Source organism: Zalophus californianus, chromosome 14, assembly GCF_009762305.2.
Source record: "Zalophus californianus isolate mZalCal1 chromosome 14, mZalCal1.pri.v2, whole genome shotgun sequence".
In the NCBI taxonomy this organism is placed as follows: domain Eukaryota; kingdom Metazoa; phylum Chordata; class Mammalia; order Carnivora; family Otariidae; genus Zalophus; species Zalophus californianus.
In genome coordinates this window covers 90,372,574-90,384,862 of record NC_045608.1, presented here as the reverse complement: position 1 = coordinate 90,384,862, position 12,289 = coordinate 90,372,574, and the positions used below count along the sequence as shown (strand labels likewise).

The window sequence follows — 12,289 nt, the reverse complement described above, 5'->3', positions numbered from 1 at the left end:
CCACCCCCGTGAACATTCATACACACGCACCCACGTGGAACACAAACTAGCCTTGGATGAGAACGTCCGACATTTGAGATAAAAATACCTGTGTCACTTTTGCAGTCTTGGTTTGGGGGTTAGGTTTGATTGGGGAGGGGCACTGTGTGGCTTTTTTAATTTTGGTAATCCTAGGTAAGCGTAAAACAAGAGGGTTTTTAAAATTAAAATGGATACCTTTAATAAACATTTTAAAATGGGCTCAGCTCATCATACAAAAATGTGGAAAATATTTAATTTGGCCCTTCTATGAAAAGTGAATTGATTACTTGGTCAATATAGACAATTAGGGAGAAAACTGAATTGAAGGAACGGCACATCTTTCTAGCTGGGTTAAAAAAGGAGGTCTTCATACATAATTTCAATGTCTCCAGTTCAATTAAGTCCTTCGGCATCCCCACCTAGAAGTTAAAATGCTTATGTGCTCTGAGAATTTGGCCCTCTAGTCTCCGATGTGTGTTCTTTCCCAATGGGAAACCTGTAACAGTCTTGTAGAGGCTACTTAAAACATTCATGGAAACACACGATATCTAGGCCAAAATACATAAAATGGCTTAGTTCGTGCAACTTGCTTGGGACAGACAGGCTGAGGGCAGAAAGCGCGGGCAAGGCGTTCCGGGAATGGGGGGCCAGGAGTCTGGGGCGCAGGGTGCTCTGGGCGCCCCCGCCCCGCGTTCGGTGCTTGTGCGCGTGCACTGGTGGCGGGGGCTCCCCGCGCGGCTCGGGGGCCCCCGGCCGTGCCCCGCCGCCCCGGCCGCGCTCGGGGTTGATTCGTACCACCTTGCAAGGAAGTGAACGCTTCGCACGGGAAGGGGAGGTGCCTGTGCCGGCCGCCGGGCGCCGCGCCGCTCCGAGGACGCCCGGGGCTGCAGCCGGCTCGGGGCCGCGGCAATCGCGGGACGCGCGGCTCCCCTCGCCGCCCCCCTCACCCTTTTAGTGGAGTCAAATCCGGCTTTTAGAGCGAGGGGAGGGTGGGGATATCCGGTGCCTCCCGGACGCCGGGAGAAAGGGGGAGGGCGGAGAGGATCCTTGGCCAGTCTGCGCCGAGCAGATTCAAACCAAAACAAAAAGATTAAAGGAGCAGCGGCCGGGGTGGCAGCGATCCCCAGGCCGGGACCCCGGGGGTGGCGCGTCCGGGAACCGCGGGGGCTGTGCGGACTGCTGGCGCTGCGCGCGGCGGGGGAGCGGGGGGGGGGGAAGCGGGAGCCAGTCCTTGTGGGGAAGCGGGGGGAGTCGAGGGGAGCACGCCGGCCGGAGGAGGGGCGGACCCGCCTGCTCCGCCCGCCCGCTCCGAGCCAAGCCGAGCCGAGCGGCCCGGGCTGGGCGCGACCCCGGCCCGCGGCGGCGCAGAAAGCGGGCAGAGGCGCGGGCCATGCTACGGCTGGCGCCCGCCGGGAGCCGAGCCATCGTGGACATGTCGTACGCCCGCCACTTCCTGGACTTCCAGGGCTCCGACATCCCCCGCGCCATGCAGAAGCTGGTGGTGACCCGGCTGAGCCCCAACTTCCGCGAGGCCGTCACCCTGCGCGGGGACTGCCCGGTGCCACTCCCCGGGGACGGAGACCTCCTCGTCCGGAACCGGTGAGCCCGGCGCGCGCCCGTTCCCCCCTCCCCCCACCCTGGCCGGGCCCGGGCCCCCGCTGCGCCGCTTCCCGGCTGTCCCGGGCCCGCCTGCGTCCCCGCACTCCGGCGAGCGCTCGGGCGCACAGCCTGACTTTGCGAGATCCCGGGAAGTTGAACCCGCCGCCATCTGGCGAAGGCGAATGTAATGTGACGGTTGCTGGTGTGAATATCCGATGCCACCGAACGTCCTCATAACTGAGGGTTATTTTAATTTGGGATTCCCCTCCCCTCCCCCATCCCTGCCTCCTCCCCCTCCCGCTCCCGAAATAAAACCGACGGGACCTAGAAGGGGAGGCTCCCCGCCCGGCCCACCCGCGCGCACCCACGACTCCTGCGTTCCCATAATCTTTAGTGTGGACCAGGAACGGGCTGGACACAAACTGCGTCGTTTAGGTAACGTGCTTTGGAGGAAAGAGGCCGAGGTCCCGGCTGGCTTCTCCTGTGCGCTCCAGGTTGGCAGCCGCCTCGGAATGGCGGAGCCTGTCGTTGGGTGTGTTGGTGTGCACCTCGCCGGTGTCGTCTGCGTGTTGTCAGTGCTGTATGGCTGTTGTCTGTGCCCCAGAGCCTACCGACAGGCGCGTGGCGCATCTGGGGCGGCTGGGTCAGGGCTGGGGTGGTGGCACGGCTGCATTTGCCTGCGCGTTTTGCAGACCTTTGGGTGGCACTCGGGTGGGTTGCCCTACCTTCTGACCGTCTCCTCCACCTCCACACTCCCTACCTTAATGTGTTTACAGCTCACTAGTCTTCAGTAACTGGTGAAGCGCAGGAAGGAAAGGGACCTCATTCTGTGGGAGCCCTGCCCTCCGGTCTCTGTTCGCTGGGTCCCCTAGCTGCCTGACTTGCAGGCTGGGCGTTCCCCATTCCTCGATCCCCTATGTTAGAGCAGGACTCGCCCGCCTGCTCGGGCGCATCCGAGGGGTTACAGTGTTGCATGTTTCCTCCGAATGAAGGAAGGAGTGAGTTCTGAGTGTAACTATATAGCAAATTGTTTCTTGGAAAGTACTGTAAGACCCCTGAAAGGCGTGAAAGACAAAGTGTACCCTACCCAAGTGGCTTGATGCAGTGTTTAATCTGTTTATTTTAGAGATTCATATCAGCCTTCCAAAGACTGCAAAATTGAATAATTCTGGTCATGATATAAAACTTTTGGAAACCTGTTGGAAACGTAAATTTGAGGGAGCCAAGAATGGGGCTGAGTGGAAGCTGGCTCTGGGCGCGGTGCGGAGAGCGCCTTAAAGGTGGATGTGTGTGTCCTAAAAGTTTTCATGGGTGGAAACAGGGCTGCAGAGGATTTCTTCATTACGGGATAAAGTGCTAAAGCTGTTGAGATAAGGACTTGCATCCTACCAAGTTAAAAAGAAGGAACACAGAACACAGAACATACAAGTCACACGAGTGATTTGCTAGAAGTTGAGATGAGAAGCAGGCTGAAAAGCTCAGACTTTAACAAGCAAAAAGTTTTACACAGGCTGTTTTCTTTTCTTGTAATGTTGGTGACCAAATACACTACTGACTGTGAGCGTTGATGTAAAAACACGCACCACTGCTTGAATAAAATCCCCTTTAGATACAGGGTGTGAAGTGGGGAGGGGACGACTGAGCAGAGCAGGCAGAAGAAGGTGTGAAGTTAGAGCACAACCAGCTGCTGCGGAGTGGGGCCACCGGCCAGCTCTCCATGGAAGCTGCTCCCGCCCGCTCCCCAGGCCGGCCGGCATCTCTACCTGTGAAGTGCCTCAAGTCCTCAGGTTGTCCTCCCCTCCTCTGGCTCCTCTCCCCGCTTGCTCACCATCACCCCTCGCCTTCCCTGCCGGTGCCCAGGCGCCCCCTGCGCCGGGTCGCCAGGGAGGGTCCCTGAGTTGGGTGGTCAGGATTCTGGAGCGCCAGCTCTCTCATGTTTGGAGCTCTTTGGTTTGGATTGCTTTAGGATCCATGCCTGTCTTTTCCCTCCACATATGCCAAGAGTCCCTTTAATACAAACCGTATACTTTTATTTACAACTTGACCTCTAACTTCTACGTTGAAGCCCGCATCAGAAAGAGAATGGAACCAGTTTTCTGCACATTGAGAGGAGATGAAATCTTTGCATCCCCTTTCCCTACTCTGTGGGAAATCTGCGCCCTATCCCCAAATTGTAAGGAGATCCTTTATGCTTGGCAAATAGTGTCAGGGGAGGAGGCATTTTTTTTTTTTTTTTAAGAGCAAACTGCAGGTCTGTTTACTGCAGGTTAGTTCATTTTAATCCTAGACCAAGTCTCCAGAACAGTGTTAATTGCATAAAAATTTTATGCAAGCGCTTTTCATTTTTACCGTAATAAAAATCTGCTCTGGAATGAATGGCATAAGCACACATTGACTTGTTTAGAAAGGTGTTTGGGGATTTTAACTGTGCACTGCCTGACTTTTCCTTTCATTTGGATATTTGCACATCTCATCCCATCTTAACAGAAAATACAAATTCTTCATTCACAGAGAGGGAAGTGCTTTAAGCCTGGCGCAGATTTAGGATAATCAAGTTTATTCCATTTAGGAAAAGTGTGAGAGGGGCGCTTAAAATCCCTGCAGAACATGTAATTGATGTTCCTTTATCCACTTCTCACTTTTCCCCATACATCCGAGGACAACTTCACATCTCCTCCCAATGCCCAGCCCTCAGCAAGAGAAGGAAGAAAGACACCCTCCTGGTTAAGTCAGCTTGCGTGCTATTTTTAGCTTTTTTTTTCCTGAAGGATAGTGACATATTATTTCGTTTCCAAATCTTTCTAACGATTTTCTGCTCAAGTGTAAGATAATGGAGCAAAGAGTTTGTAGGAATGGCAAAGAGCCGGTGGGGGATGGGGAAGGCGTTTTTTGATAAACGGTTTGTTGCTCATGGGAGGGTAACAGCATTTCTGCTGACTCTCCAGGCTGAGGTTTTCTTTTATTTTTCTTTCTTTTCTTTAATTTTTTCTTTTATTTTCTCTTACTTCTTCTCTTTCCTCCCTACCTTCTTTCCTTCTTTCTTTTTAAGAAAATCTGATCTGGACGACTTTGTTTGTCTCCCAATATTGAAGACTCTGGACTTCACGTTTTGTTTTTGTTCAAAGCAAGCGTTTCCCTCCCTCTGCCCGACTGCCTGTTTCATAATAAACATGACGAAGGGGTTCAGCACTTTTTAGTATAAATAAACGGGACGCCTCTCCAAGGATATATATTTGGGGAAAGCCCGCACCGGCCCCGGTCTTTTTCCTGGGGTTCCTCGATTTTAGGCTTCCGAGTGGATCATCCAGTCGGACGGCTAGAACCCTGCACTTATTCAGAGCATATATTTTAAATTAAAGAGGGTACAAGGAGAGTCTCGAAATGCGCGCATTCTACCAAAAGCGTGTCTTTCCTTTCTTTTTCTCGCTCGCTCGCCCTTCCTGTCCCCTGCTCTCCGACCCAGGCCCCCTTTCCCACTGTGTCCGCTGCTCTTGAACTTGTTTCTGGAGGAGCGCAAGGCGCGGCCTCCCAAGCCTCACGCAGCCCTTTCCAAAGCCCAGGGAAGGATGAAGGCGCGTGCGGGCAGCGGCGTATCCCCACCTGCTGCGGCGGCCGCGCGGCGTCAAAGCAGGGGACCGGGGGAGGCGGGGGGCAGGGGCCGGGCCCGAGGCCCGGGGACCCGGCAGTGGGTGACACGCGCCGAGGCTCGGAGTAGCGGAGGGCTGTAGCCATCAGCCCGAGACTCTTACCTACGACGCAGGCAATTTAGAAGGCGGCAGGACGGGGGGGGGTACGGGGGGGGGCGGGGGGGAGACACGAAAAACGGGGGTGCACCGGAGGCCAAGGTCACGGTCCGGCCGCCCCAGGCCGCCATCCTGGCGCCGCGGCGCTCCAGAGCGCCCTGTGCTCGGGACACCCCCCATCACCACCGAGAGCTTGACCGCCCCTGGGTCCGAGCTCCACGGCCTGCGCTGACTACACTTGCCCACCGGACCCCCACCTGGCCCAGAGAGGCCGAGGTCATGGTCGCAGGCCTGGGCGGCGGCCCCTACCCCCGACGCCTTGCCGGCTCGGCCCGGCCGCAGCCCGCTCCGGGAGTCAGAGGCACTGACGGAGCCTCGCAGTGGTGGCGGCGGGAGGCCCGCACCGGAGGTAGGGAGGCCCGCACCGGAGGTAGGCAGGCCGCCGAGGCCGGGCACTTCCGAGGGGACACAGGTCCGGAAGGACTTCTGGCGCCCCGCAGGCTGGCTGGGGCGCGGAGGGTGCCGCAGGGGAGACGCAGAGCTGTCTGCAACCTGGACGGGGCGCACCGAGGTAAACTTAAGCTGCCGCTGGTCGGCTGCAGGCACCCCAGCTCCCAGCAGAGCCCACTCCCACCTCGACTTGGCCGTCGCTCCCCCCTCTGGCGCTTGTGCCCTCTCCCCTCCGCTTTTCTCCCGTGTGTGCCCTGTTTGGTCTTGTCACCTCTCCCGGGAAAGTGGCAAACCACAGAGGGAGAATGGGGGTGGTTTTCCTCCAGCAGCCCGTCCCCCCTCCCCCGCAAGGCGCTCTCCTTAGAGGTGGGGAGGACCCCAGGGGCCAGCCACCACGGGGTGTCCCACCTCCAACGCTTGGGGGTTGCGCCGCAGAAGAGGGCCTCTCCAGTGGGGACTGAGACAGGAGGGGAGAGGGGCACGGGAAGGGTTAATTGCGGGCCCAGAGACCGGAGCTGGCGGTCGGGCCTCAGTCTCCCACCTCTGCAGCAAACCGCCGCCTTCCCTTCCACCCCGCAGACCCCTCCCTGGACTTGGCTTTACTGCCTACAGCAGGGGCAAGGGAGGCGAGACACTCCAGCTGGACTCTGCCCTGGCGGCCTTCTCTGAAGTCCGGAGGCAGCTCTGAGGAAGCTAGCCCTTTCTAAAAAGACCCAACCTTGAGAATTATGTAAATTTAAAGGGAAGATAGCAGGGGGCCTCCCAGCCCCAAAACAGAATGTAAGCATCTTGGTATTAAATCCCAAATAAAAAAAACAAAAAATCATTTTTTGCACTTTTCATTACTGCATTATCATCCTTGGCTATGGAATTCTGTAGTGTGTTCTTGAGGCTGTGTGGTGTGCTAACTTCTGAACGCAGCTTGACATGCCCCAAAGAAATTGTTCCCTGCTTTCTTCTTTCTACAATATGTAGAGAGCTTTCGGTATTGTAGATATACAGGGCACAATCATAAGGGAGCATTTATAAGTGCAAAGTGTTATGTATAATATGGTGGAAGTGGAGCCTTGTACAGGGCAGTTTTGGTTTATTAAGTTAAATTAAAAGTGAATTATTTTAAAATGACCTACTTGCCAGCTTTCCTCGTGCCACCAGACACCACCATCTTTTTCATTTCATTACAGGTGGAAATGACATTTTTAGGGTCCTCCATTATGTGTCTAAGCCACCTCCTGACATTTTTTAGTAGATGGCTTTTTTTTTTTCCTTAGGTATCAGGATATTTTTGTTATGAGGTATACCAAGATGAAAAAAAGCTGGTAAAAATACCGACCTCGCAATTAAATTGACTCTGGATACCAAAGTGAAAATAATCATCTGGTATTAATCAAGTTATGTCTCTGCTTCTTGTTGAGGAAAAATATAGTGACGATTTGCTTTCCTTTTCATCTGAAAAGGACTGTAAGATGTTGAATGTTCCATAAAACTCCCTACCCTTATGAGACAATTTTTGTTCAATTAATCAAAATGCATATTTTCATGCTGGACATAGTTACATCAGAAAGAAAATCTGCTGCAGACACTCTTAACAGTGTTTTAAACAACCCCGCAGTAACATGTAACAACCGATGACCTTGCACACTGCGTCAATCTTCAATAATATCATTGTCATTACTGTTATTATCTGAGGTGTTAAATTGTTGCCAGAATCAATGCAAGTCTATTTCTTTGAATATATTTTATCTCACTGTTGTTTTTTAACATCTTTGTTAAGAGGCCAATTAATTTCCAACTCCTAGGTCCAGTGGAGTTTGTATATAAGAGGGCTTCCTGACTTTTTTTTTTAATGCTTTATTTCTCCTTTTGAAAGAAAGGGGAGGAAAATAAATAGCATGTGAAATAAATAACTTGATGCTTAAAGTGGTATGAAATGATCCCTAACCTGATTTAAAAAATAAAATATACCAAATACTTGTTTAATTTCTCTTTTTCAACTGAATATCAGGACTGATTTATTTTTTATTTTTTTGGAATCCTACCAGGATAGATACCTTAGCCACCTGTCCACAGTCATTGGAATTAGAGGAATTTTTCTAAGTGGAATATCAAGGCCTTGACAAAGAGAACACCTTAATATATTTGTTTGTTTGCTTTCTTCTAGATTTGTCGGTGTCAATGCATCTGACATCAACTATTCCGCGGGCCGATATGACCCTTCAGTCAAGACCCCCTTTGACATAGGTTTCGAAGGTGTGGGAGAGGTGGTAGCCTTAGGCCTGTCTGCCAGTGCCAGGTATGCCGTGGGCCAGGCTGTGGCCTACATGGCCCCCGGCTCCTTCGCTGAGTACACGGTGCTGCCAGCCAGTGCCGCAGCTCCCGTGGCCTCTCTGCAGCCCCAGTATGTCACCCTGCCGGTAAGTGCTACCACTGCATACATCAGCCTGAAGGAGCTCGGAGGACTGTCGGAAGGGACAAAAGTTTTGGTGACGGCAGCAGCTGGGGGGACAGGCCAGTTTGCCGTGCAGCTTGCAAAGAAGGCCGGGTGCCATGTCATTGGCACCTGCTCTTCCGATGAAAAGTCTGCTTTTCTGAAATCCATTGGCTGTGATCGTCCTATCAACTATACCACCGAGCCCGTCAGCACTGTCCTGAAGCAGGAGTACCCCAAAGGTGTGGATGTGGTATATGAGTCCGTCGGGGGCGCCATGTTCGACTTGGCCGTAGATGCCTTGGCTATCAAGGGGCGCTTGATAGTCATTGGATTCGTGTCTGGCTACCAAACTCCTACTGGCCTTTCTCCTGTGAAAGCAGGGACATTACCAGCCAAACTGCTGAAGAAATCTGCCAGTGTCCGGGGCTTCTTCTTGAACCATTCCCTTTCTAAGTATCAAGCAGCCATGGACCACTTGCTTAAGATGTATGCGGGTGGAGACCTGGTCTGCAAGGTGGACCTTGGAGACCGGTCTGCGGAGGGCAGGTTTATTGGCCTGGAGTCTGTATTCCGGGCTGTTGATTATATGTACATGGGAAAAAACACTGGAAAAATTGTAGTTGAATTATCTCGCTCTGTCAGCAGTAAGCTGTAAAAGCAGAACAATGACATAAATCAAAGGAGAAAGAAAATGGGCACTTTATTCCTCAGAATTACTCAAATCAAGTTATTTGTAGTTGGTTAACGGGTATAATATTTCTTAAAACAAAAGTCAGGTGTTAATGAATAAGTTTCTTTTTTTTTTTATTTTTTTGGGGGGGAGGGGGTTTGCCCCTCCCTTGAAAATAATGCTAATAAAAACTTCTCTCGATGGCTCAGAGGTAAAACCGTTATATTCGATTCTTTGGTCATGGACAGTCTCATTCCAGATTTTATTATTCCAGAGAATTAAATTAATTCCTGATGCAAGATCTGATCAAATCAGTATGTCTTGAGCTTGATGAGATTTTAAAATCGGTCTTGAAAATAGTCCACAAATTCTTTGCTTTGGGAGAGTTTGGTCGTACACTAATGAGCAGTTAATAAATGAGAGATAGAGCAGAAAAGCAGCCATATATTTTCAGAGTCCATATTCGCAGGAAATGGCCCTTCCTTTTCTATAAATCACCAACTCTCTAACTAGAAATTTGGAGGAATTCTCCCAAAACTTTGATTTTTGTTAGGTCAATAGAAAAATGCCTATGTGAACGCAGACCTCTTTTTAAAAAGTGTCTATTATTTAATGCTTTATGCACAATTATCCCAGTGAGACCTGTGTGGAACCGGAAGTTTCTCTCTGCCCTTAAGAAGCAAATTAGGGTTGAAAACTGATAAGACAAAAGCAGGCTTTGGAAAGGGATACTACAGAGTTTGGGGACAAGCTTTAAAAACTTAGTACCTGCCCAGGGAGAGAGAGGAGGTGCTGCGTCCATGAGGAGAGTCTGCATAACAAAGGGAAAGCACTCTCTAGGCACTGGGCCAGAGGGTAATAATAGCATCCTTCCCAGGCCTGAAGTAGGATGTATCAGACAGCACTGTGCAGAGGAGGGACTGACGCAATCTAAAATAATCAGACACTCGCTTCGTGTTTCAGACTTTCGGACACGGTGTGTTTTATCTCTGATCTTGGAAGCAGAATAGTGTGTGTGGCAGAGCGCACTGTCCTGTGTCCCCATTTTACTTCCCCACGCGTTCTGCGGGAACGGGCTGCACCTCGTTACTAGCGCCCACTGCCCATGTCACACGTGAGAGCAACGTCACGAGCCTTCTCGCAGCCCAGCTGCCTGCCTCCTCACCTTCAGCTTGCCAAAGAAGGCTACAACTCTCATTGCGAAGTTGGAAATCCCGTAGTGCCTTTCTAATTGAAGGCAAAGCCCACCGGATTATTTTTCAAAGCCCTGGGTTTTCAGTGTCTCTAAATGCTAAATAAATGTGAACGCAATTAAAGATGCTCCAGGAAACTTGGCGACCATATTTAATTTTTCTTTCCTCCCATCTGAGGAGCGAGGAGATCCTACTTCTGAATAGCTGTTAGTATCTATTTTACAAGATTTACTCATTTTCAGGTACCTAATGTAGCTGCTAGCATGCACGCACAACAATACAATTTATATGGTAAATGGGACCAAATAATGGCTTCACTGAATGTTAGGGCTGCACTGAAGGGAGATGTCACGGTAAATAGCCGCCAAATTATGGATCATGCCGAAGTGTCACAACTGCACTAAAGACAAATAGCACCGGAGGCTATTGCCGCTGTGACGCTTCTGAGTTATGAAGAAGGGTAGCAGCCTGATTCGAGGCTCTTTGTGTCCTCATTATAGCAAGGGGTTAGTAGTGCGGGGTACAAGAGAGGTTGGCCCAACGTGGTGCTCGGTTATTAATCTGCCCCTTTCAGACCTAACAGCTCTGGCCAAACGGAAGGAGACCCTGCCCGGCTTTCAGATACACAAACACACACAGGGGAGGGGACAGGTTTTAGGAACAGAAGTGCCCAGGAAGGGACTGGTAATGGGCGAACATTGTAATCAAATCATCCCATCCAAGAAGATGATGAAATTTCACGTAGTATCTGTTGCTCCCCATGCAGATAGATGTGTGAAGTCTAAACCATAATGCACTTTCTCCCTTCGTCGAGACTCGAGGAGCAAGGACACTGCCAACTAAATTGCTTCTTCGAAACTGAAGTGCGTCCCGGTTTCTTTCATGTTAATGGGAGGGTAATAAAGATGAAAGACCAACATTTTAATGGATGGATCCCTTAAGCTACAGAATAGAAATTTATGATGTTTTGAAGGAATATACTAAATTCAGCGACATAAAAAAAAATTTTTTTTTCAAACACCCAGGTTTAAAATAAAATGTAATCTGAAAACCTCATGCTCGCTTTCCCCAAACTCAGGAACTACAGTGCATGCTGTTTTCATTTATTCTTAGAAAACAAGCATGAAAGATTCCGCCCATTCAGATAATGCCAAAAATATGTTTAAACTTTTTTTTTCTTATTCTGAAAAATGATTTGTAAATTGAGGGTCATAGTTCAGTATCAGTTTCATCTTCTGGGATTATCGTTCAGGACCAGCCTCTAATGGGAGGTGAAATGGTGCAATGCTCTCAACACCTTTCTTCTGAACTGTATTACATATCACAAAAAGTACATCCATAATTCAGGGCAATTGTCAGTCTTTGTTTTAGAGACAGGGCTGGGGCTGAGCGATCATGGTGGATGAATTATTTCTCGGTTCTCAGGGTGGCCTTCTCTGCACCTCAGCCTTGAGGGCTCTGGCTGGGCAGATGGAGGGGTTTGACTTTGAGAAGCTATTCTTTGCCATTCCATTGTGACTTCTAAAAAAGCAAATGCTATTCCTTCACATTTGTTTTGCATGCAAAAAAAGAAAAAAAAATACCAATGGTGTCATTCCGGGTCTCTTTGACGATGACTCCTGCTAGTAAATATTGTCAGCATTTAAAAAAAATTTTTTTTTCAGGGAATAGTTCATAAAGAAATGACACGGAAGTTTTGCTTGATAGGCTCTATACATTGTTATTATATGATTTCATCTGAATTGAGTTTCTCAAGAGTAGGATAGGGCCTCTGTAAATGGTCATTAGTATTACATTCAGTATTTATCTAATGAAAGTGCAGTGACAAGTAGCTGCTTCTTATTAAAATGAAAATCCTGCGTTATGTACTTAAGGAACATTCCAGCTAATGAGGATGTAATGTCCTCAGTACAACACAGACCTTCTTTTTGTGTTCCCCACCACAAGACGCTGGAAACTTGACAAATGATATCATTTAAGACACATGCCTGCCGTAGGGACCTGCTTTTTGGCTTCCTGTTTCTGGCTTTTATTTGGGTAACATTTATAATGGCCACCGGACTTGAAACGGGTAATGTTTTAACCCCTTCGTAGAGTTCCCAATTAGCATGAATTTACTACATTCAGGGTTTCTTTTAAAATGGGGTGTTTAGTACTGAAAATATTTTTCTTGATCACTTTA

At 49.8% G+C, this 12,289-nt stretch overlaps 1 protein-coding gene across 2 annotated transcripts; it reads left to right on the top strand.

Annotated features, from left to right (window-relative positions):
• The first annotated feature begins 1,267 nt into the window (after nucleotides 1-1,267).
• Nucleotides 1,268-9,131, top strand: ZADH2 (zinc binding alcohol dehydrogenase domain containing 2). Of its 2 annotated transcripts, none has more exons than XM_027575331.2 (2): nucleotides 1,268-1,620; nucleotides 7,975-9,131. In XM_027575331.2, exons 1-2 carry the CDS (start codon nucleotides 1,412-1,414, stop codon nucleotides 8,897-8,899), a joined length of 1,134 nt encoding a protein of 377 aa, XP_027431132.2. In that variant the 5' UTR covers nucleotides 1,268-1,411; the 3' UTR covers nucleotides 8,900-9,131. The 2 variants fall into 2 exon arrangements, with proteins under 2 accessions (XP_027431132.2, XP_027431133.1); XM_027575332.2 differs by lacking the exon at nucleotides 1,268-1,620 and adding an exon at nucleotides 5,799-5,934.
• The last annotated feature ends 3,158 nt before the right edge of the window (nucleotides 9,132-12,289 follow it).